Source organism: Bombina bombina, chromosome 1 (genome assembly GCF_027579735.1).
Source record: "Bombina bombina isolate aBomBom1 chromosome 1, aBomBom1.pri, whole genome shotgun sequence".
NCBI classification, from domain to species: domain Eukaryota; kingdom Metazoa; phylum Chordata; class Amphibia; order Anura; family Bombinatoridae; genus Bombina; species Bombina bombina.
The window spans coordinates 1,144,946,713-1,144,973,503 of record NC_069499.1 but is presented as its reverse complement, the minus strand read 5'-3'; the positions used below and the strand labels follow the sequence as shown (position 1 = coordinate 1,144,973,503).

General features: G+C 37.1%; 1 protein-coding gene across 2 annotated transcripts in view; it reads right to left on the bottom strand.

The window, feature by feature from the left end:
* COASY (Coenzyme A synthase) overlaps positions 1-22,544 on the bottom strand; it is a 115,620-nt gene extending 93,076 nt beyond the window's left edge. The window contains exons 1-9 of one of the 2 annotated variants that reach the window (XM_053699232.1): positions 22,502-22,544; positions 11,472-12,140; positions 8,501-8,715; positions 6,891-7,022; positions 5,619-5,808; positions 5,467-5,531; positions 4,724-4,808; positions 3,616-3,713; positions 841-987 (exon numbers count right to left, since the gene is read on the bottom strand). In XM_053699232.1, coding sequence (XP_053555207.1) covers positions 841-987; positions 3,616-3,713; positions 4,724-4,808; positions 5,467-5,531; positions 5,619-5,808; positions 6,891-7,022; positions 8,501-8,715; positions 11,472-12,129 — 1,590 coding nt within the window. In that variant the 5' untranslated portion in view covers positions 12,130-12,140; positions 22,502-22,544. Of the gene's footprint in view, positions 1-840; positions 988-3,615; positions 3,714-4,723; positions 4,809-5,466; positions 5,532-5,618; positions 5,809-6,890; positions 7,023-8,500; positions 8,716-11,471; positions 12,141-22,383; positions 22,426-22,501 lie in introns of those variants that run through there. The other variant, XM_053699241.1, reaches the window with a different exon arrangement.
* Positions 22,545-26,791: the final 4,247 nt, after the last annotated feature.

The following is a 26,791-nucleotide window of genomic DNA, read 5'->3' as shown; positions in this document are numbered from 1 at the left end:
ATGAAAGTTTAATTTTGACTAAACTGTCCCTTTAAGTAATAACATGATAATTTCCCATTGTTCCCTCTATGTATTGAGCTTTAGTTTTCTAGACAAATATAATATAAGGAAGTTGTGTACACAAAGTGATAACATAATGAGATATGATATTACCTGAAGCTCAACCCATTGTAGGCTGTGGTTTAAAAGCACAAAACCAGCTACTTCATATACACAAATAAACCTGAAATTTCAATTGTTCATACATTTATACTCTGCAGCTGGTATAACAAGCAATTGAAAATACATAATATAAAACAATTTTACAGTGTACTGTCCCTTTAATGTTAATGTGCCTCTTTTATGTCTCATTAAAGTGATTGTAAAGTTTCATCAATTAGTGCCCGTTTTTTTAAAAATACTATTAAAAACAGGGGCACTTTCATTGATGAAACATTACATTGCACCGTATTTGTAGAAATACTTACCTTTTACTTCTCCAAATCGCTGATTCCCCCCCCCCCCTCAGCTCCTCTGTACTTACGTCAGAAATGACGAAACCGGCTTCCTCCAATCATGGCTTCCCCCCAGAGCGTCCTTCTCGTGATGCCCTTCTGTGATTGGAGGAAGCTGGTTTCGTCATTGCTGTGTAAGTACAGCAGGAAGAAGCAGGCGGGGGATCAGCGATCAGGCTTTGGAGAAGTAAAAGGTAAGTATTTCTACAAATACGGTGCAATGTAAAGTTTCATCAATGAAAATGCCCCTGTTTTTAATAGTATTTTTAAAAACCAGGCACTAATTGATGAAACTTTACATTCACTTTAAGCAGAAATAAGTTCATGGTAACATCACTTATATTACCTGCCGTTGTGTCACTTCTGGTTCCCACAGAGTACATAGTACCACGTTTGACTGTTCCACACGTTGGCTGTTGGATAACTGGTTAGCCAGCCTCTTCATAGCTGCATCTTCGCTGACTCCATCTCTGTTCATTATTCGTATTACAGCCTGCAAACGTGTGAGGCATTAATTATATATCTGACTGGGATGATTTGTGATAAATCACGATTATTTTACACCCAAAAATGTATAGCTATATAGCTAAAAAGAGAGACACACTCAACTGAACAAAAGCTAGAAAAACTTCCGTGCTTGTTCACAAGGCCAGTGCCACTCAGGGTGCAGTCTCTTTTAGCACACTATGCCTTTCACAGAGAAAAAATATCAGTCTGACCCTGCCCTTTGAGAGTCCAGTCCCAAAATACCAGGCAATTCTTCTCTGAGCAAGAAAAAACAACAAACCCCAGACATACAAGCACGGAAGATTTTCTAGCTTTTGTTTGTCTTAGTTGAGTGCGTCTCTCTATTTTCTTGTTTGTATGCAAATTGCTCTTGGGTCTCCCTAAGAGTAAAAGGAAACCAGACGTGGACTCCTTGCCCTAGAGAGATGCAACTGCACCTCACTGACAAGGCCCAAGGGAGGCCGAAACGTACGTCTGGGTTTTGTGGTTTACTCTTGTTCAGAGAAGAATTGCCTGGTATTTTGGCACTGGACTGTCATTGGGCAGAATCAGACTGATATGCTGATATGAGCAAGCACAGAAGTTTTTCCAGCTTTTGTTCTGTCTCAGTTGAGTCCGTCTCTCTATTTTCTTGTTACTACAAAATTGTGTAGCTTGCTACCCAATCATCTGGTTGCATTCTAATTTTTAGAAATATTTAACAAAAATGTGGATTAAAACTATGCAAGTGATCAGGGTGGATTTGATTTAAATGAAATTTATTTAAATCATGATTTAAAAAGGGACAGTCTACTCCAAAATGTTTAAAAAGATAGATAATCCCTTTATTACCCATTCCCCAGTTTTGCACAGCCAATATAGTTATATTAATATACATTTCTCCTCTGTGATTACCTTGTATCTAAGCCTCTGCAGACAGCCCCCTTATCTCAGGGCTTTTTATTATCTGACTTGCATTTTAGATAATTAGTGCTGTGTCTTGCACAACTCCATGGTAGCGAGCACGTTACCTATATGGAAAACATGAACTAGCCCAGTCTTGTGAAAAACTAATAAAAAAGAATGTGATAAGAGGCTGTCTGTAATGGCTTAGAAACAGGCAGAAATGTAGAGGTGTAAATGTTATAAGCCATATTAATATAACAATGCTGGTTGTGCAAAGCTGGGGAATGGGTAGTAAAGGCGTTATCTATCTTTTAAAAAAATAACAATATTGGTGTAGACTGTCCCTTTAAAATCACAATTTAAATTACTAGTCAGTAAGACTGATTTAAATAGATTTAAATCATGGTTTTCATTTTTAGATTAATAACTTTTCAAATTATTTTTCCAGTTATATCAGACCATTACTGATTTGGTTATATATTATTAGATAGGCATAAATAGATCATTGAAATCAATGAAATTATTGGGAGTTGAACTATCCTCAATTAATTAGGTTAATCATTCATATTTGATCAACTTTTCAGCTGTACTTTTTTGGAAGGAGAAACATAATGATTACATTAATAATAACAATTTAAATAGTTTTATTTTAACTAAAGACAAATAACCATTACCATAATAATAACAATTTCAATAGTTTTATTTTTAATGCTTGCCCTCCCCTCCTCACACTTAGGTCCTTATGCAGATTCCACTCTAAACAATCTTCTATTCATTGAGCTTCTTGAAACTTAGTATGGGTTGATTCTGTGTACATAGATTTGCAAGGGAGCAATGGTATTAAAGAGACAGTAAAGTCAATATTTAACTTTTGGGAGTTAGAAAAAACAATATGTAACAATTTTGCAATTTACTTCTCTTATCCAATTTGCTTTATTCTCTTGGTATCCATTGTAGAAAAGCATACTTAGGTAGGCTCAGAAGAAATGCGCTCCTGTGAGCTAGCTGCTTGTCACTGTCTCACCCAATACAACATTGCTCTCCTTCAACAATAACAAGAGAATAAAGCAAATTTGATAATAGAAGTACATCTGAAAATTGTATGCTATCTAAAACCCAAAAGCAACCTTTCGTGATTATGTCCCTTTAAGGTCAATTTCTCAACTATATTTGTTTATTTTATAACATTTTTGCTGTGAAGCAGGGGCATGTTATTTCTGCAGACACAAATTCACAGTTTTCAGAACTACAAAACCAATAATATGTAATAATATCATCAAGATAGAAAAATTGGCCAAAATAACGACAGAAACCTTGAGGGAGAACATGACATTGTGAATGGATTAATGGAATTAATTTACCAAAAAAATTACAGCCATGAATACAGCATCTTGCTATATAAATGAAAAACGAATCTATATTTCAGGATGAATAACCTTTAGATTATAATGTATCTTAAATAGAAAATATATTAAGATAGATTTTTCCTCAAAAAGCATTTTATTTTTAAAAAAATCAGTTTTTAAAAAAAAAAAAAAATTAAAATCATTGATTTTTATCCTCACATCAAGTGATCCAAATCATGATAAAAACATCTTAACATAGATTAAAAAAAAAACTGGAATCCACCACATGTATCTAGAATCACATATCAATAAAAATAAGTATATAGAACAATAATACACCAATCCCCTGCTTGGGCTGTTTGGCATAACAAGGCCATACATACCTCTTTTTCAGGTATAACGGTTGTCCACACCTCATGGACCATATCATTCCATCCAGCTTCCAGGAGAACAGCTGCATCCAGCACACACACCGAAATTCCTGCAAAGCAGCACAAATGTGTCACTAAAGTCTACCAGATAATGAAATTATACATTACAAATAACCTCACTAGCCATTCATAAATGCTAAACACATAATATCAGATGAGAAGCAGTACTCCTATGTTGTCTGCTATTTTTCTAACTACTGCAAAACAGTATCATTCAAAGCTAAATAAGCCTATATGAATTCACGGGGTTTATATAGATGCCTATCAAAAAGTGCTGTTCTTTAAACCAACTAAGATTACACTTTCTATTTAAAACAGGTTACTGCCATTAATGAAAGGACATCTCAACATGGCATGTCCTTTGTAGGAAAGGATTACACTACACATGTACATTAAAAGGAAATTGTGCATATATAAATAATATAAAAGCAGCTAACAAATCATATCCCCAACAAAAACTAACACTGGGAAATGAAACTGTATTTTGGAAATAACAGCTCTTCTTTCAAATGAGGAGCAGGGCCACTACTAGACATTTTGGGGCTCCTGACTTAACCATTGATCAGGGCCCCCCCACCCTTTGACGTGCAATTTTTGACCAAGTGACTAAAACGTATATGCACTTTATTCTTAAGTGTAGTCAAACTTGGAAATGTTGTAAAGGTAGTATTAGGAGAAACAAACACTTTTCATAGATGAGATTTCTTTCTTGCAAACGAGTGACCTGTTCTCCAGTAAAAAGCTGGGCAAAACTTGAGAGGAAAATCACCTGTCCACTAGGTGGTGGTAAAGGAGCAAGCAGCTATCTTGCCCTAACATGACACAGAGGAGCTTGATACTCAGACTAGGGACACACCACTTGCAAACCCTCTTTAGTGTTGCAAAGCTCATCTCCTTTGCTGTGGACAATAAATGAGCTCCTGTACATACCAATCAATATTGCATGTAGGTAGGTCAGGATTCTGCATTCCCACATAAAATATACAATGTATTATTGATTATTACAAAAGAATAGCTTGCGTTGCTTTATTATGTAAAGGTGAGACTGATATTCATGTACCTTGAGCAGCCGCTTCTTCTATAGCTTCTCTGGCAAGCTGGGCTATAGCTGGCCACACAATATCCGTTAGGCGCTTCAATTGCTCCTACAACAAAAGATCTATGTAAAAAAAATGTTGAACGAAACACTAAAGTCAAAATTAAACTGTCATGATTCTGATAGAGCATGCAATTGCAAACAACTTTTCAAATCACTTACATTATCTTGATATGCACACTTTCTGAAGCACCAGCTCCTACTGAGCATGTGCAAGAATTCACAGTATATACATTTTGTGATTGGCTGATAGCTATGACATGATGTAGGGGCAGAAAATGTAAATTTGAAACTCTACTACTCATTTGAACTTCAGACTAACTGCATTTGTTGATTATGCAATTCTACTGTATTTATTTGTCCTTTAAAAGGGAAAATATAAAAACGTGCTCAAGGATTATTTGCTCTCTGTTTATTACTCATATTTCTGAAGTTTCAATATTAATTTATCTATATAAAGGGTGTCCAAGACAGTATTTTTTTACACTCACAGGGATGGAAAACAAGTTTTAACACATCTGTTCACTGAAGAAACACAAATACATATTGTATATAGAAAGACAAAAAGCAGTACTCCAAATAGACAATAATTATTTACCCTGGTTCCTCCCTGCAGATACAAGGAATGAGCCCTTAGCCATGACGGAGTACAAAGGTCATTAAAAAGAGTGATCATAAGCTAAACAGTTACATCATTTTCATTTCACCTTGTCTGCAAATACTCTGCTCCCAATGGCTTTTCTATCAATTCTTCCATCTGCACAAAGGATATCTGACAAAATGGATAAGAAAATAAATTGTGGAAATTGTAACAAAAGGCAGATGGCTATACAAGTAACAAACACACACTTGGCTATACCTGATCCAAACTCCTGAATCACTTGCTGGTAAGCCGGCCCTCCTGGTTTATAACTCTCATGTCCCATTTTGTCACAGTCTATAAGGGCCGCTCCTAAAGCCTCGAGTCGTTTTGCTATGGATGTCTTCCCGCTGCCACTGCCCCCTGTCAGACCAATCACATAGGGACGTGCAGGGATGTTGGGATTTGCCTGCAAGAGATCAATCCACTGTACTTAATTTCAAATATTATGTGAGAAACTGCCCAACCATAAAAGTGCTTTATGTTAAGTGTAAAAGATTTTAGTATTTGTTTATATTGGAAAAACAATCGTATGCTACTGGAAAATAAATATAAAATATGATATTCCTATCTTACAAGGACTACTACTACTACTACTTGCAAGGGTTTTTGTCATTTCAATTTTGACATTTTAAAAGACATATCTAATAGTTTATAATTTAAACAAAGAATATAATCAAAATAAGTAATTATGTATGTTTGGATATACATATCTGCATATAACAAAAATCTTATGCCGATATGTGAAATAACGACAGGAATATACTCTGAATGCTTTTATCTCATACAATTTAAATCCATTTGCAATCTGAAATATAAGGCACATACTTGCATTCATTCTACCAAATTTGACAACAATCTGTTAAACCATTTGTGCTGTAGCTCTGGCTAAACGTTTCAGCAATCATTTTAGAATTTTGAAAAGCCGAACTTCCTAGAAACTAAATTATGTACAAAACTATTGAATGTATTTTCTTGAAAATGTCAGTCACCCATTAAATAAAACATATCAGCTAAATTTGAAATCATAATCATGAGTTAGAAGCATTTGAAAAATCAGGCTAATAATGGAAATGCTGAATTAATTTAAAGGGGCATTGTACTTGTTTAAACAACTTTCCAATTTACTTCAATTATCAAATTGTCTTTGTTTTCTTGGTTTCCTTTGTTGAAAAGCATGAAGGTATGTTCAGGAGTGTACAGTACTACTTCACAGCAGTTTTGCAACAATGTTATGCATTAGCAAGAACACTAGATGGCAGCACTATTTCCTGCTTAGTCGTGCTCCACACAAGCGCACACTACCCATCTAGATATCTCTTCAACAAAGAGTAACAAGCAAACAAAGCAAATTTGATAATAGAAGTTAATTGGAAACTTTTTTTAAATTGTATTCTCTATCCGAGTCATGAAAGAAAATTTGGGGTTTCATGTTCCTTTAGCGTAGCAAACTTTCCAAAGAAAGGGGAAAGAGCAAAGAAGAATTCTTACTGATGGCGGCTTGAGTAATGTTCCTAGCAACCGGTTTCGGAAACTCGATGAGCTGATCTTTTCCTCCTCATTCTCTGAGTGCAAAGGATCTTCTATTAGTCGGATCTCATGAATAAAAAGTTCACAAAGACCCTGAGAACAACACAACAGAATAATCAATCATAAACACAAACTAAATGTAGTTAGTAACAGAAAAGAAGAAGATGGGCACAGTTTAAAACATTGTGCAAAATGTTATAGAAGAGGCATAGTTACAGACTGAAAGCAACAATACATAACAGGGAGAAAAGGGGTTACAGAAGAGGGAATAACAAAATATAACCTCACTGCCAGTGTCAAAGTATCTTTTGGAAATTGTTATTTATTGTAAGATATTCAAGAAGTACAACTGGATTTTAACTATTCAACGTTAAATTGACATGGTGCCAATATTTCATTGTATATTGAAGATAAAATATTTTTGAATGAACAAAGCCTAAATTAAATTACAATTAAAACTAGCAGGAAATTGATATTTGTGCATTACTGATACCTGAGTCTAAGATGCTCATTGGCTGATAGGGACATGAATATCTACTGGAACAATTTGAAAGTCTTCTCTTATTGCTTTAATACATTACAGACAGAATGAATCAATAGTATAAGAAACCGATATGGAGGTTATAGTCTAACAGTTACCGTTGCTTATGAGAGGAGGGGAACTGACCCAACGGTCACTGTATTCTAATTTAAAGGGACATGAAACCCAATTTAATTTTTTTAAGGACAAAGAGCATACAAAAGTTCCCAATGTACTCCTATTATCAAATATGCATTGTTCTCATGTTATTCTTTGTTGAAGAGATATCTAGATAGGTAGTATGCACATGTCTGCAGCACTACATGACAGGAAATAGTGCTGCCATCTAATGCTCCTGCTAATGTATAACATTGTTGCTAAACTTCTACCAAATTGTGCTGCAGAGACGTGCACAAACCTGAACTTATCTTCCTGCTTTTCAACAAGATATAAAAAGAAAAGAAAAAAAAGAACATTTGATAATAGAAGTAAATTGGAAAGTTGTTTAAAATGTTATGTTCTATCTGATTCATCAAAAAAATAATTTGGGTTTTCTGCCCCATTAACACTGCTGTACCCCCTAACTGCTGAACGTATTTACAAAAGATGTTTATGTACCGTTAATGAAGAACAGATTATGTATACGTATACTTATTTCCAAATCCAGAATTCAAACTTATTCTGAAATCCAAACTATTTAATAAATTTAATATATATATAAATACAGCTTCTGATGGTACTATGTATACAAAAGTAATAGAAATGATATAAAACAACCTTACGTTGCATGTATAAGCTGTATTAGGACATGTAAATATTGCCTAAATGACATAAGATATTGTTGTCCCACCCCCTTCCAAGCTGCCCATTTTAAAGATACAAATATTCCAAAATCCAAACTATTCTGAAATCCAAACCTTTTCCGGAGTTTTCCACCTATATATATTTACCTAGGAAAATGAATTTGTGGCTCATCCAGCGTTATAATATGTGGCTGAATGTTTTGCACCATGATAGTTTTTTATAGATAAATATTTGAAATCATAGTTACATTTTCTTGGCGTCTCTTGTTCACAGACATTCCTCCCTTTCGCGTTTCCTCGCTAACCACGATACACTGCAGGTCTGGATCTGTGATTGAAGGACCATAAGGGTCTGTGATGGGCACAATGTCATACAGTAGTGAGGGCTTCACATCCACCAGGAACTGGGACAGGTTCTCTACTCGTTGGTTGTATGGCTCTATCAGCTCCTTCAGGATCTTACCTGGTATATTAGAGACATGAAAGGCAAAGTTAAACTTTAATCATTCAAACAGAGCATGTGATTTTAAGACACTTTAAATTATCAAACTTGCTTTGTTTTATTGATATCCTTTGTTGAAAAAACATATGTACATACCCTAGCAACAGTAATTTAGTCCTGGGAACTAGCTGGTGATTGGTGGCTTCACATATATGCTTCTTGTATTTGGCTCAGCTCACTAGATATGCTGCTCTTGAGCTGACTTAAAGGGACATGAAACCCACATTTTTTTTTCTTTCATGGTAGAAAGAGCATGCAATTTTAAACAAATTTCCAATTTACTTCTATTATCTTGCTTCATTCTCTTGATATCCGTTGTTGAAAAGCATATCTAAATAGGCTTAGCAGCTGTTGATTGGTAGCTGCACATAGATGCCTTGTGTGGTTGGCTTACCCATGTGCATGGCTATTTCTTCAACAAATGATATCTAAAGAATGAAGCAAATTAGATAATAGAAGTAAATTAGAATGTTGTTTAAAATTGTATTCTCTATCTGAATCATGAAAGATTAATTTGAGATTTCATGTCACTTTACCTATGTGTTAAATTCTTTTGCAGATGATAAACACATAGTTACTGTATAAACAAGCAATAGTGCAACAATAAAATGCGGTAACACTTTAGAGAATTAAGGGCTGGGGGGCACAATGAGCACCGTCCCTCACTGCGTATTTGCGTATGCTGCTGAAAAACTGTAATAGCTTTTACTAGAAGCATTTTTGCTCATGGAAATTTATTACAAGAATGCTTCTACTTAAAACGTTAATGTACCAATGCATTCAAGATAAGAGACAGTTGTGCTGTTATCAGCCAGAAAAAAATCTGAGATGATAGATGCTAAAAGGGGCTTTTTTGGATAAATGCTGGAGTAATCACCAACTTAAATAATGAAGTATATACTAACCCTTTACATACATTTATTCATGCGCACACACACAGAGGAATGGCTCAATGTGGGGCTTTATAAGTTTTACTAACAAATTTATTTTAATGTAAACAAGCAAAGGATTTCTTTGGTTGTTTTCACTATTATGTAAAATAGTATGTGTGTGAAAGCTCAGATGGTGCCTATCAATGTGTGTAGATTAAAGGGACAGCAAATTCATTTTTCTTTCAGGGTTCAGACACGACACACGCACATTAAAAAAATCCTTTACAATTTACTTCTAGTATCTAATATGCTTCTCTTTCTTGGTATCCTTTGTTGAAAAACATACCTAGGTAGGCTCAGCAGCAGCATTGCTCTCTGGGAGCTAGCTGCTGATTGGCTGCTGCACATATATGCCTCTTACCATTGGCTCACCCAATACGTCCAGCTAGCTCCAAGTAGTGCATTGCTTTTCCTGGAAACCAAGAGAATGAAGCAAATTTAATAACAGAACACAATGGAAATTTGTTTTTATATGTACGCTCTGTTTGAATCAAGAAAGAAAATTTGGGGGCTTTAATGTTTCCCTTGATATAAATAAAAAGTAAATAAATAATAAAAGAATAATTCTTATTTTTAAACAACAGACTGCAGTTACCCGTATTGTAGAATCATTGTATATGTAGCTGAGGAAGAAAATGGTTTCAAATTCAAATATCTGTTATGATGAAATATTTGTTAAGGCTATTTCTTACTTATACAATGTTTATTAGAGCAAGATCCAGTCACGTGTGGTAATGTCCTGAACAGAAGCATTCGGTATTCTTCATTGTGATAAACTTTACAAACACAGATTACATACAAAGCTAAAGGCCAGCTTGAGTCATTGATACAAACAATGAAGACAGCAGGAGTTTCTACACAGTCACAAACAAGAATTCAGTGGAAACTTTCTCTTTTGAGATGATCATAGCTCATGTGTCTCCTTGCTCTTCAGGAAGGGTTGGACACTGTGGACCTTTGGGTTCTTCTAATAAGGGCTGCTTAAAGGAACATTCTAGTGTAAATAGAAAATGCTCTTTTGTGTTAGAACATTTTTAAAGAAACTCTTCTTTAACTATGTTTTTAAATCCTGTATTAGGGTTGAATACATAATCAATAGTGTTCCTGTCTCTCTCGAGAAGAGGACATAACTGATAGGCAAGTAAGAAGTATGGTTACATTCATCTGCTCCAGTCACTGACCTTATTCTCATCTGGAGCAAAAAGGTTGCTTCAGGAGGGCAACTTTGACTGTAATAAACCCTTTTACAGAAGGGAATTTGTTTAAAAATAAAGTGTTTAAAGGACCAGTAAATACAGTAGATTTGCATAAACAACACATGCATGATAAAAAGACAATGCAACAGCACTTATTCTGAATTTCAAATGAGTAGTAGATTTTTATTTGACAATTTTCAAAGTTATGTCTATTTCCACTCCTAGTGTATCATGTGACAGCCATCAGCCAATCACAAAGGCATATACGTATAGTCTGAAGTCTTGCACATGCTCAGTAGGAGCTGGTGACTCAAACGTGAAATATAAAAAGACTGTGCACATTTTGTCAATGGAAGACAATTGGGAAGTTGTTTAAAATTGCCTGCTCTATCTGAATCATAAAAGTTTAATTTTGACTTGAGTGTCCATTTTAACAAAATAAAGCATTGTATTATTACACTAGACTGTCCATTTAAGCTTTTGTTTCACAGATCCACCACACTCTGCTTTATTTGTCCAATTACTCAATATTATGTCTGGCTTATAAGTTCCATATACATCTGTCAAAGTTATATGATAAAATACTCACTTTCCAGCAGTTCTTTGTCAGCGACACCAATGAGGAGACGTTTCTCAGCCAGCAAACAACACACACTTAGTAGGATCTTGTGAGCATTGTGCAATCTATCAAAAGTTCCTCCTACCACAACATCATTAAAACTCTCCAGAGGTATGTCAATATTGTCTACATATTCAGGAAGAATACCTTCATCAGAAAGTCCATAATCAGGATAAAGAAGAACTGATATCAAGTTAGGATGGCAACTGTAGCAGTTGGTAGCATAACGTTCCAGTTGTTGCTTTGCCGGGTTATACTGACCACCATCGCTAGTTTGAAAGTCAGTGAGTACTACTTCTGGAGGATGTGAAAGATTCTGGACTGAAGATAAATTGTGTTGATTGGTACTTTGGTTTTTGATGTTAGTTAAAAGTACTCGGATATCTAGGTTGCTGTGCAAATCTGCATCAGAGTACAGTTTGGAGATGAGGCTGCAGACTTCAGAGGTAGCAGGCACATAGGTAGAGTTAGGTTGTGCGCATCCAGTCAAAACAAGTCCTGGTTGTAGATGCACATACAATGTGTCCTGAACAATTTTGGCAGCAGATTCCAATATGGGTGTCAACCTCACAGATAGGGCAGAGAGAGGAGAAGTCAACACTAGAACACCAGAGCGAAAAACAGACATGTTGGAGAAACCTTCAAAGAAGAAAATAAATAATGATAATAGGGAAGATATATACATATATACCATCACTTCAAAACATTTATTATTGCACAATCTAAAGCAGCTACAGTGGAGCACTTGCATTGTTAATCTCTAGAACTGAAAATATAGAGACAATATCTGTAGGTCATATCTACATGAATGATTACACAGTTTCATTTATAATAATGGGGCACACAGAACAAAATTATCTAAATTAAATTTACCATGATGCTGAAACAAAATGTTATCAACATAAGTCTCTATAATAGAAGGAAGAAAAAATGTAGCAAACTTAGACACAACATTATATATAATTTTTAAACAAGTAATATTTGACACTTCTGATCCGAGATTACTTTGAGCCAGCTTAAGCGTCAAGTTATACTGACTGCAAGCAGCACATTCATTTGCGCTTTGTCCCACACTGTCGGTAACTCTAGATCAGGTATTATAAGTTGTTGGTAAATTGTATAACTGAAGCATTTTAACAAGCCTGATACATAAGTAGTGTGCCCTATACTGTACATTAAAAGGAAAGCCCCAAGTGGCTCTACAAATAACTAATATAATAGCTTACTCATTACATTCTGTACATTTGCAAACATCCTTGACCCTTCCCTTTCCCTTATTGTATTCCTTATTCCTATATATCTCTTCCCCAACACCTGAAATGTTTTTTTTTTTTTGCCTTTTGTTTTAAACATGATACAGATAGAACATGCAGCTTAAAGAAATGTTCCAATTTACTCCCATTATCAAATTGCAAAAATTAATTTTATATTCACACTTTCTGAGGCACCAGCTACTACTGAGTGTGTGCAAAAGTTCACAGTATACACTTATATGATTCTGTGACTGGCTGATGACTGTCACATGATACTGAAGGTTGCAAATTGAAGGACATTTTGAAATTAGAAATGAAAAGTGTTCATTTAAATGCTATTTCATTATCTTTTTATTGTGCACTTTTTGATTATGCAATTCTACTGTATTTAATGGTCCTTTAAAAGGGATACTAAACCCACATTTTTTTTCTTTCATGATTCGGATAGAGCATGTAATTTTAAACAAGTTTCTAATTTATTCCTTTTATCAATTTGTCTTCATTATCTTGGTATCTTTATTTGAAAAAGCAATAATAGAAACTTTGGAGCCAGCCCATTTTAGGTTCAGCACCTAGGTTGCACTTGCTGATTGAATAGCTAAATGTAGCCACCAATCAGCAAGCGCTATCCAGGGTTCTGAACCAAAAATAGGCCGGCTCCAAAGCCTTCATTCCTGCTTTTCCAAATAAAGATACCAAGAGAACGAAGAACAATTGATAATAGGAGTAAATTAGAAAGTTGCTTAAAGTGAAGGTAAAGTTTTCTGAGCAGGAACATATCAAAGCTTCTTTTGATCCTTACATTAGCTAATCGCTAACTTATTAGCTCTATATAGTTTTAACTTTTCAAAATATATAGATTTATAATTCCCTACCGTTTCTATTACTTGCTCCTCCCAAACCCTATTTCCTGCTTTTTTGTTGTTTGGCGTATAGAGCGGTCCCACCCGCTCTGTACATCCCTCTGAAGCGCGTTCACTATGCTCCATTTGAACTGCGCATGCGCAAATCTGCAACATAGCTCTCTACTACGCATGCGCTCACCGGCGAATTTATTCAATACATGTAATTATGGAAGTATTACACATAAATAAGTGTGTTCGGCAAACTAATAAAAATAATATTTAATTAATATATATATAAATTAAATATTATTATGAAAATTATGCATGCGCGAATCGGGGCGCGCAGGGAATCCTTGATTAGACTAAAAAATATAGCGCAGGCGCAGCTCATAAGGGAGGAGGATGACGTTAATTGATGGCCGCCTAACGGCCAGATTTTCAATAGGCTGTTCTAAGAATGTGATCAGCACAGAAAAAAAAAAAATCGGGTTGAATTTGTGGACCGGCAAACAGTGAGTAAAAACGGGTATAACTTTCTTTAGATTTAGAATTAAATAAATTCATGAATGAAAGTCATATTCATTTTGAGCAAAGTATTATATTCAAGATTGAGATGAAGGTAACTTTACCTTCACTTTAAAATGTTATGCTCTATCCGAATCATGAAAGAGAAAATTTGGGTTTAGTATCCCTTTAAGCCTTAAATCACCTACAGTTCATTTACTTCTGTAGCATTTTAAAGGGACAGTAAGCATAAAAACTTTGTATCCATAATTTTGCAGTTTAAGCACAATGAACCTCTCGCCTTTTAAAAATAATGTTTCTATAATTGTATGTAACTCAAAAGTCCTCCATTTACAGATGAGAATCTCTCTGGCACAAAACCTGGTCGATCGTGCCATTCGGATAAAAGTAGCATGCTCCAGTGCTGGATAAAGTAGCCCAGCAGCTTCATTCAGTTTGGGAGCGTGCTTGCATTTATCTAAATGGTGTTATTAAAGGGACAGTCAAGTCCAAAAAAAACTTTCATTTTTCAAATAGGGCATGTAATTTTAAACAACTTTCCAATTTACTTTTATCAACAATGTTGCTTTGTTCTCTTGGTATTCTAATTGAAAGCAGACCTAGGAAGGCACATATGATAATTTCTAAGCCCTTGAAGGCCGCCTCTATTTTATTTACTTTTCACAGCAGGGGAGAGCTAGCTCATGTAGGCCATATAGATAGCATTGTGATCACGCCCGTGGCTAGTGGCAGACACTGCACTAATTGGCTAAAATGCAAGTCAATAGATAATAACTAAAAGGCATGTGATTAGGGGCGGTCAGAAGATGCTTAGATACAAGTTAGTCACAGAAGTAAAAAGTGTATTAATATAACAGTGTTGGTTTTGCAAAACTGGGGAATGGGTAATAAAGGGATTATCTATCTTTTTAAACAACAAAAATTCTGGTGTTGACTGTCCCTTTAAGCAGGTTGTGATTAGAGAATAACACTGTGATACAGTTTTTAAAAAAAACTGCACCAGCCAGCAGAGATTTTCTATAAATGGAGGAGTATATAGAAAACATTGTTTTTAAAAGGTGAGAAACTCATTGTATTAATTAATTGTGCACATACTGCACAATCATGGATAAAATGTTTTTATGTTTACGGTCACTTTAAGATTTATTTAACCCCTTAATGACCACAGCACTTTTCCATTTTCTGTCAGTTTGGGACCAAGGCTATTTTTACATTTTTGAGGTCTTTGTGTTTAGCTGTAATTTCCCTCTTACTCATTTACTGTACCCACACATATTATATACCGTTTTTCTCGCCATTAAATGGACTTTCTAAAGATACCATTATTTTCATCATATCTTATAATTTACTATAAAAAATTTTATAAAATATGAGGAAAAAATGGAAAAAAACACACTTTTTCTAACTTTGACCACCAAAATCTGTTACACATCTACAACCACAAAAAAACACCCATGCTAAATAGTTTCAAAATTTTGTCCTGAATTTAGAAATACCCAATGTTTACACGTTCTTTGCTTTTTTTGTAAACTATAGGGCCATAAATACAAGTAGCACTTTGCTATTTCCAAACCATTTCTTTTCAAAATTAGCGCTAGTTACATTAGAACACTAATATCTTTCAGGAATCTCTGAATATCCCTTGACATGTATATATTTTTTTTTAGTAGACATCCCAAAGTATTGATCTAGGCCCATTTTGGTATATTTCATGCCACCATTTCACCGCCAAATGCAATCAAATACAAAAAATCGTTCACTTTTCACAAATTTTTTCACAAACTTTTGGTTTCTAACTTAAATTATTTACAAACAGCTTGTGCAATTATGGCATAAATTGTTGTAAATTCTTATCTGGGATCCCCTTTGTTCAGAAATAGCAGACATATATGACTTTGGCGTTGCTTTTTGGTAATTAGAAGGCCGCTAAATGCCACTGCGCACCACACGTGTATTATGCCCAGCAGTGAAGGGGTTAATTAGGGAGCATGTAGGGAGCTTTTTGGGATAGTTTTAGCTTTAGTGTAGTGTAGTAGACAACCCCAAGTATTGATCTAGGCCAATTTTGGTATATTTTATGCCACCATTTCACCGCCAAATGCGATCAAATTAAAAAAAAAGTTAAATTTTTCTCAATTTTAGGTTTCTCACTGAAATTATTTACAAACAGCTTGTGCAATTATGGCACAAATGGTTGTAAATGCTTCTCTGGGATCCCCTTTGTTCAGAAATAGCAGACATATATGGCTTTGGCATTGCTTTTTGGTAATTAGAAGGCCTCTAAATGCCGCTGCGCATCACACGTGTATTATGGCTAGCAGTGAAGGGGTTAATTATGTAGCTTGTAGGGAGCTTGCAGGGTTAATTTTATCTTTAGTGTAGAGCTCAGCATCCCACCTGAAACATCAGACCCCCTGATCCCTCCCAAACAGCTCTCTTCCCTCCCCCACCCCACAATTGTCCCCCCCCACTTAAGTACTGGCAGAAACTCTGCCAGTACAAAAAAAAAAGGTATTTGGCCATTTTTTTAAAAAAAGAAGAAGCATATTTACATATGCTGATGTGTATGATCCCCCCTTAGACCCCAACCTCACTGATCCCCCACCTAACAGCTCTCTAACCCTTCCCCTCTGCCTTAATGGGCGCCATCTTGGGTACTGGCAGCTGTCTGCCAGTACCCAGTTTTGCAAAAAATTTGCCATTTTATTAAAAAAAAAAAGCAATTTTCTGTAGTGTAGCTTTCCCCCCCACCAAGACCAACCCCCCACCCCTTCCAGATCCCTTAGATTATATTTTTTAAAGTTTAAACTTTATTTTTTTTTAATACTTTTTACTATGTTTTTTTGTAGTGTAGCGGTTCCCACCCGCTCCCGCCCCGTGCACGCGCCCGCCCTCCAACTCCCGTGCGCGCCCCCGTGGGTCCCGCCCCCGATCCCCTCCACTCCATACACAACATCGATGGCCGCCCACCCCTCACACGTAAGCTCCCACCCACCAACGATACCGGCCATCGATGTCCGGTGCAGAGAGGGCCACAGAGTGGCTCTCTCTGCATCGGATGGCCAAGGGGGGTTATTGCAGGATGCCTCCATATCAAGGCATCACTGCAATAACCGGAAAGCAGCTGGAAGCGAGCAGGATCGCTTCCAGCTGCTTTCCAGACCAAGGACGTACGCCACACGTCCTCGGTCATTAAGTGTATTTTTTTTGAGGACGTGTGGCGTACGTCCTTGGTCGTTAAGGGGTTAAATATACAATAACAAGTGATAATAGTTAATACTAGATATAAAACGTAACCGATTACATGATAAATAAAGTAATAAAAAAATTAAAGCATTCTACTACCACTTTCCATTAAAGGTATAGGGATGCTATATATATATATGCCAGCCACGCCAAAATGCTTTTTGGTAACCAATTTACTTTTATCATTAAAGTGCCATAAAACAGGTTAAGATCTGTGCATATCCTAAAAGGGCTAATTAAGTTAAAATAGTTTGCATACAAAAAATGTTTAAAAATTGCTGGCAAGTATTTTAAAATAATTTTCAAAAATTAGGAAAATTAGTTATTAAGCTGTGCTGTCTGGAGCAGCTAACTCCACCCCCCTTATCAGTGTTTAGACACAGAGATTGAATTTTACAGCTTCTAGGCATGCTCCAACAGATAATTCCTATTCACTTCTGCATTTTACCAAAACAAAGGTGGCTATAGCTACAGCCATAGAAGGAAATGTGTGGGGGGGGAGTTAGAGCTGTACAATTCAGAAACTAAAAAGAAAGGGTTAATGGTGAGGCACTGCAGTATAAATTTGCAGGTAAAGTAATTAAAGTACATATTATATTTTGTCTCTATCCCAGCTTGTTTTATGTCCCTTTAAATTTGCTTTGTTCCTTAGTATTCTTTATTGAAATCTAAACCTATATAGGCTCATAAGCTAATTTCTAAGCCCTTGAAGGCCGTCTCTTATCTCAGTGCATTTTAATTTTTTTTACATCTAGACAGCGCTAGTTCATGTGTGTCATACAAATAACACTGTGCTCACCCCAGTGGAGTTACCCAGGAGTCAGCATTGATTGGCTAAAATATAAAAAAAACATACATGCTGTAAAATGTATACCCCTTTAAAGGGAAACTGAACCCAAATTTTTTCTTTTAAGCAACTTTCTAATTTACTCCTATTATCACTTTTTCTTCATTCTCTTGCTATCTTTATTTCAAAAATAAGGCATCTAAGCTTTTTTTTTTTTTTTTAAACTTAGATGCCTTATTTTTCAAATAAAGATAGCAAGAGAACGGAAAAAAATGATAATAGGAGTAAATTAGAAAGTTGCTTAAAATTGCATGCTCTATCTGAATCATGAAAGAAAACATTTGGGTTCAGTTTCTCTTTAAAGGGGTATACATTTTACAGCATGTATTTTTTTTTCCAATTTAGCCAATCAATGCTGACTCCTGGGTAACTCCACTGGGGTGAGCACAGTGTTATTTGTATGACACACATGAACTAGCGCTGTCTAGATCTAAAAAAGTCAAAATGCACTGAGATAAGAGTCGGCCTTCAAGGGCTTAGAAATTAGCTTATGAGCCTACATAGGTTTAGCTTTCAATAAAGAATACTAAGGAAAAAAGCAAATTTAAAGGGACATAAAACAAGCTGGGATAGAGACAAAATATAATAATACTAGTCCTAAAGCCCGTTCACACGGGCCGTGTGGTTTATTTTTATATTCTCCCTCTCTCTGTGCCCTATCTCTCTCTCTCCCCTCTTTCTCCCCCCTGTCTCTCTCACCCTCTCCCCTGTCTCTCTCACTCTCACTCCCCTGTCTCACTCTCACTCCCCTGTCTCTCTCTCACTCCCCTGCCTCTCTCTCCTCCCCCCTGTCTCTCTCTCTCTCCCCTGTCTCTCTCTCTCCCCCTCTCTCTCTCTCCCCTCTCTCTCTCTCCCCCCCTCTCTCTCTCCCCCCCCTGTCTCTCTCTCTCCCCCCCCTGTCTCTCTCTCTCCCCCCCTGTCTCTCTCACCCTCTCCCCTGTCTCCCTCTCCCCTGTCTCTCTCACCCTCTCCCCTGTCTCCCTCTCCCCTGTCTCTCTCACCCGTCTCCCTCTCCCCTGTCTCTCTCTCCCTCTCCCCTGTCTCCTCTCCCTCTCCCCTGTCTCTCTCTCCCTCTCCCTTGTCCCCCTGTCTCCCTCTCCCCTGTCTCCCTCTCCCCTCTCTCCTGTCTCCCTCTCCCCTGTCTCCCTCTCCCCTCTCTCCTCTCCCCTGTCTCCCTCTCCCCTGTCTCCCTCTCCCCTGTCTCCCTCTCCCCTGTCTCCTCTCTCCCTCTCCCCTCTCTCCCTCTCCCCTCTCTCCTCTCCCCTCTCTCCCTCTCCCCTCTCTCCCTCTCTCCCTCTCCCCTGTCTCCCTCTCCCCTGTCTCTCTCACCCTCTCCCCTGTCTCCCTCTCCCCTGTCTCTCTCTCCCTCTCCCTGTCTCTCTCACCCTCTCCCCTGTCTCCCTCTCCCCTGTCTCCCTCTCCCCTGTCTCCCTCTCCCCTGTCTCCCTCTCCCCTGTCTCCCTCTCCCCTGTCTCCCTCTCCCCTGTCTCCCTTGTCCCCTGTCTCCCTCTCCCCTGTCTCCCTCTCCCCTGTCTCCCTCTCCCCTGTCTCCCTCTCCCCTGTCTCCCTCTCCCTCTCTCCCTCTCCCCTCTCTCCCTCTCCCCCTCTCCCTCTCTCCCTCTCCCCTGTCTCCCTCTCTCCCTCTCCCCTGTCTCCCTCTCCCCTGTCTCCCTCTCCCCTGTCTCCCTCTCCCCTGTCTCCCTCTCCCCTGTCTCCCTCCCCTGTCTCCCTCTCCCCTGTCTCCCTCTCCCCTGTCTCCCTCTCCCCTGTCTCCCTCTCTCCCCTCCCCTGTCTCTGATCAGCTGCTTTCAACGGCTATTTGCTAAGTGGGTTGTCAACGGCTAGTGCGAGGGTGTGATAGGCGGCTAGGCTAGTTGCGTGCGCGTGGGTTCGCGTGCGCGTGCGCATTGTGTGATAGGCTAGTAGGCTAAGTGGGTTGTCAACGGCTAGTGCGAGGGTGTGATAGGCGGCTAGGGTTCGCGTGCGCGTGCGCGTTGGCTCAAATCAGTTTTGTGAGTGTGCGTGCGCAGCAAGGGGGGTCAAAGTGCTAACAAACATGCTAAGTGGGTTGCGCGTGCGATCAACAGCTGGCCAAGGGTGCGCGTGCGATCAGCGGCAAGAGTTTGTCTGAACTGCGCATGACGGCTTCAGACAAACTCTTGTCTTTTATAATATAGGATGTACTTTAATTACTTTACCTGCAAATTTATACTGCAGTGCCTCGCCATTAACCCTTTCTTTTTAGTTTCTGAATTGTACAGCTCTAACTCCCCCCCACACATTTCCTTCTATGGCTGTAGCTATAGCCACCTTTGTTTTGGTAAAATGCAGAAGTGAATAGGAATTATCTGTTGGAGCATGCCTAGAAGCTGTAAAATACAATATCTGCGTCTAAACACTGATAAGGGGGGTGGAGTTAGCTGCTCCAGACAGCACAGCTTAGTAACTAATTTTCCTAATTTTTTAAAATTATTTTAAAATACTTTTGCAGAGTTTTTTTTTTGGTTCAGAACTCTGGACAGCAATTTTTTTTATTGGTGGATGAATGTATCCACCAATCAGCAAGAACAACCCAGGTTGTTCACCAAAAATGGGCCGGCATCTAAACTTACATTCTTGCATTTCAAATTAAGATACCAAGAAAATGAAGAAGATTTGATAATAGGAGTAAATTAGAAAGTTGCTTAAAATTTCCTGCTCTATCTGAATCACGAAAGAAAACATTTGGGTTCAGTGTCCCTTTAAGTATTAAGTCAAAGGGACAGTAAAGTCTAAATTAAATTTTGATCATTCATACAATTCTAAACAACTTACCAATTTACTTCTACTGTTAAATTTGCTTCTCTTGGTATACTTTGCGAAAGAGGGGGATTAAAGGCAGCAATGCACTACTGGGAGTAAGCTTAAAGGGACAATTAAGTCAAAATTAAACTTTCATGATTCGGATAGAGCAGGCAAATTTTAAAACAACTTTCCAATTTGCTTCCATTAACACAATGTGCATTATTTTTATATTTAGACTTTGTGAGTCACCAGCTCCTACTGAGCATGTGCATAATTCACAGAATATACGTATATGCATTTGCGATGGGCTGATGGTTGTCACATAGTACAGGGGGAGTGGAAATAGACATAACTGAAATTTGTCAGAAAAAAAATATACTACTCATTTGAAGTTCAGACAGTGATATTGCATTGTCTTTTTGTCATGTATGTGTTGATTATGCACATCTAATGTATTTACTGGTCCTTTAACGCCGTTACAACATTGTATTCCGTCCAAATTTTTCTGGGCTTTAACACTGATGGACGGAATACAACGTCCTAAGCGGGTGAAGCCATTGGCGCTTCCCTGATGGAATCGCGGTCTAGAACGCATGCCTAGCATCATAGGGATGCCCCCCTGACACAATCCCATCATTGAAATCTCGTGATCACTTGCACGATCGCGAGATCTCAAATTGTCTACATCGGAACAGTTGTTCCGGTGTAGACACTTTAACCCCAGCAGGAAAGGGTTAACACACCTGGTGCGCCAATGACAAGAGGCATATACAGTATATGCAACCACCAATTAGTAGCTAGCTCCCAGCAGTACCTTTATGCCCCTGAGCCTGGTATACTCTTAAACAAAATATATCAAGAGAATGAAGCAAATGTCAAAATAGAAGTAACTTGGAAAGGTGTTTAAAATTGTATGCAGGGAGCTAGGATCAGTACTGGAAAAATTACATGCTATAACATGTATGTCCCTTTAATATAAAGGTGTTTCATTGATAATGACACTTATAGGGAACACGTGGTTGGGCACAAAATGATGCTCAATGATCAATTGCTATCTGGATGATAAGGGCAGCTCCCCCATATCTTTGGTTGACTTGCACATAAACTAAAACCTTGTTTTAGTAAGCACAGCAACATCAGTTAAAAATACAACGCATTATAAAATGCCACCAAATGCGGTTTGCTTTATTACTATAGTATAACTTTAGCGGTTAATAAAACCACAACCATTTGTGTGCTCGTTATTTTGTGACAGATCTTCAAGTAGTGGAGGGTAAAGTACAACTGAGACTATTTACATACATACTGAATGTAAATACATAGTGCAGTATTTCATACACTGATTACATCCTTTACATCAGTAGCACTATAAATAAATTTACATTTATCTTGATACAAAAGGGTGCTACATTATTTACTTCGACTGCCCTCCACACAGGCCTAATCCCCGGTGTACCCCTCACATTCCCCAAGCGATCTCTGCACTAGTCGGATTCTTACCTTCCTAGGCTACTGGTTCTCCTGGACACGCCCACTTTGCGATCAGACAGAGGTTTTTTTTTTTTTCTTCAAAAAACTTTATGTGACTCGGACAAAACTCAACTAGGCATCGCTAACAATTGGGCAAAGCAGGTCTTCACACGTTGTAGCCATTTGACTTTCTTGTGCATATGAAATATATTTAATTTACTTGTTTATATGATCATGAAGGAATGACGGTACGTGAGTTGTATTACAAACACAAAACGGAAGGGCCGACTATGTTTTCATTTTGATTTAAAAACTTACCCACACACCCACTTATTTTTCTTTATTTTTTTTTTTTTTAAAAAGTCCTATTTATATCGCCTGATTCTTGTGTTGTTTTCATGCTAACCATATGAAAGTTGTTTTTTTTATTCAGTTCTAGAATGAGGGTTATGATCGAAGGCAGTATGTACACAGTAGTAATTTATGGACTCAGTTCTTCACAGAAATAGTGGCTGATTCTTTGGACAAGCACTGAGGTATATGGTGCAGACAGAGCATGTCATTTAAACCGCTTTCCAATTCACTTCTATATTAACATTTGCATAATTTTCTTGCTATCATTTGTTAAAGGAGCAGACGCAGCAATGCACCAATGGGAGGTAGCTGAACACACTGAACGAGCTAATGACAAGATATTTATGTTCAGCCTCCAATCACCAGCTAGCTACCATTAGTACATTTTAACTAGGTATTTTAGGATAATTAAAGAATGACAGCTATACATAAAGCAATCACAATTAAAGGGACACTAAAGTAAAACAATCTCTTTCATAATATTAATAGAGAACACCATTTAAAACAACCTTCTAATTTACTTATCAAATGTTGTACAATCTTTTTATATGTAAACTTTCTGAGGCACCACCTCCTACTGAGCAAGTGCAAAAGTTCACGGTATGGTATATACATATATAAGTCTGTGATTGGCTAATGGCTGTCACATGAGACAGAGGGCTTAAAATTAAAAAAAATATATATGTATATCAGAAACAGATCTGCTCATTTGAAAATCAGAGTGTTATTGCATTACTTTATTTTTTACTATGAATGTGTTGATTATAAAAGTGTAATGCACTTAATGGTCCTTTAATCCTAAATATGGTTTATTTATTTTATATATTAGTATGCATACAACATAATAAAAATAGTTTAAAACAGTGTATACTTTAGTTCTAGAAAGCTTTACAAGCAAGCATTTCACCAGTGCCAGGGATATGGGGGTAGGCAGAGTGTTCACAGTTTGGTTGTGATGTATATGTGGTGAGTGCTGTAAAAAAGACCCCACATTAATAATGGTTAGATACATGCATTATAGTTTAAATAAATTACTGTATACTTGGGTCGTTGGTATATGACTTATAACCTATGAATTGTATCAATATAGCATTGGTTTCTCACAATAAAAGGGACAGAGAATTAATGATGTAGACTAATATTACCATTCTGGGGGGGACCCCTATTAAATATGTTGTGAGACAGAGTAAAAGCTAGAAGAACAATATATTAAAGTTAAAACTATTTAAAAAAAAAAAAAAAACATTTAAAGGGACATGGAACCCAAAAATGTTCTTTCATGATTCAGATAGAGCATACAATTTAAACAACTTTCTAATTTACTTATATTAACAAATTGACTCCATCCTCTTGGTATCTTTTGCTGAAAAGTAGGGACATGAGCTCAGGAGCATGCAACATGTTTGGCTCACTATATGGCAGCAGTTTTTGCAAGAATGTTATCCATTTGCAAGAGCACTAGATGGCAGCACTATTTCCTGCCATGTAGTGCTCCAGACACCTACCTACCTAGGTAATTCTTCAACAAAGTATATCATGGGGATGAAGCACATTTGATATTATTTATTTATTTTAATTGTATGCAATGTTTGACTCACAAAAGAAAACGTTTGTGTTTTAGTTGCTGCCAATTGCATTTAAAGGAATAGTCTAATCAAAATTTAACTTTCATGATTCAGATAGAGCATTCAATTTTAAGCAACTTTTTAATTTACTCCTATTACCAATTTTTGTTCATTCTCTTGCTATCTTTATTTGAAAAAGCAAGAGTGTAAGCATAGGAGCCAGTCCATTTTTGGTTCAGCACCTGTGTAGCACTTTCTGATTGGTGTCTAAATGTAGCCACCAATCAGCTACCCAGACGATAAACCAAGAATGGGCCGGCTCCTAACCTTACATTCAAATAAAGATAGCAAGAGAACAGATAAAAACTGATAATAGGAGCAAATTAGAAAGTTGCATGCTCTATCTGAATCATGAAAATTTAATTTTGACTAGACTATTCCTTTAATACTGCCATTTTCTGTCATTTTACACTAACAATGTAACAGGGAGCCTTCAGATTAAAGGAACAGTGTACTGTAAATAGTTTTTACCTTAATGTTTCCACTGACTTGTTATAGTAGCTGCATAGTATAAAATGTATGAGAAATTGCTCTTTTAGGGCTTTTTTTTGTATTGGAAATTGCTGTTTTTATTCTTTTTTTTTTATAATACGTTTTTATTACATTTTTCAAATATATTGAACATTGACAACAATGTTTAAATCAAAACATACAGCTAATCATGTCAATGTACAAAGTACAAAATTATGCAAACAAGCACAATACATAATAGTGAAATAGAACTGTAGTACTTAGTAGATACATGAACATATACTACATAGCATCGTAAGGATAAGGAACCATACGAATTAGGCATATCCTTTATTTAACCCATGCAAAAACATATTGTGCCATAGCATGCTTAATAACGATGATGTCATCCTCATGTTGCACTTGTTTATGTAAATAAATAAATAAAATAAGGACCTGTTGCAGTATCTTCAGTATAATAGATGGTTTAAAAATAGGAGAGGTAAAAACACAATAGGCTACATATGACCGGCAGCCGGGAATCAAAACAGTCAGCAAATATATATATAAACATAAATGTATACACATACCCATGCATATGTAGGGGAAGTATATAGAAAACTAAAAAACATAGCCAAATGTATGACAACTGGTTATGACATTCCGCTGGACCCAGTACCGCCCAGGACCCTTGGACCGATATCTGACCCCCAGAAAATGAAAGGCTCACTTATTAAACCCCTTACTGTAGTGGTATGGCAGCTGAATATGCTAATCCCTGTTCACATAAAGTTTACCCAAAACAACCAAAATAATAACATAATTTCAGTCATTACTGCAACAGGACATGAAATGAGATTAGTGGCGGTGCTTTTGAAAGAAACAGCGATTTATTCTCTGGTGTCGAACAGATACATTCAGAGAACTGTAAATAGGGGGGGGGGGGCGGAGAGAATAAATAATATCTAAGCTATATGAATAAAGAGTTACAAGCCCTAGTTAAAAAATATAAACATATTGATTGCTAACAGCCTTGTGAGCAATTTCATATTATACAAAATGTTGAACCTAACTAACATACAGGTATAGTAGTAAAATCAACAGTACCACAATGAGGTAGAGGTATTAAAGTGGCTTTCTGTAGTTGGTAGTTAAATAAGATAAGTTCTTGGACTCTGTTTTGTTTTTCCTTCAAAGTAATGCTAAAAAGCTTGGTTACATATATAGAAGTTTCGATAACCCTAACAAATATGAGCTTCAGCCCTGATCACATTGTTTACCACCAAGTTATGGCTGGTAAGAACGATATATTAATATAAAGCCTAAGCGTAATAGGAGGGCAGACATATATAATGGTCTAACATAAATATCAAACACAGAGATTACGAGTTTGGCGTTAGCCTTAAAAAGCAGCGCTGAGAGGTCCCAACGCTGCTTTTTGCCTAACGCTGGTATTACGAGTCTGACAGGTAGAGGCTCACCGCTCACTTTTCTTCCGTGACTTGAGGCTACCGCAAATCCCCTTACGTCAACTGTGTATCCTATCTTTTTAATGGGATTTGTCTAATGCTGGTATTACGAGTCTTGGAAGAAGTGAGCGGTAGACCCTCTCCTGTCAAGACTCCTGCCACATTTAAAAGTCAGTAGTTAAGAGTTTTATGGGCTAACGCCGGAACATAAAACTCTTAACTAAAGTGCTACAAAGTACACTAACACCCATAAACTACCTATTAACCCTAATCTGCCAACCGGACATCGCTGCCACTTTAATAAATGTATTAACCCCTAAACCGCCGCCTCCCGCCTCGCAAACACTAGTTAAATTTTATTAACCTCTAATCTGCCGTCCCTAACATCGCCGACACCTACTTACATTTATTAACCCCTAATC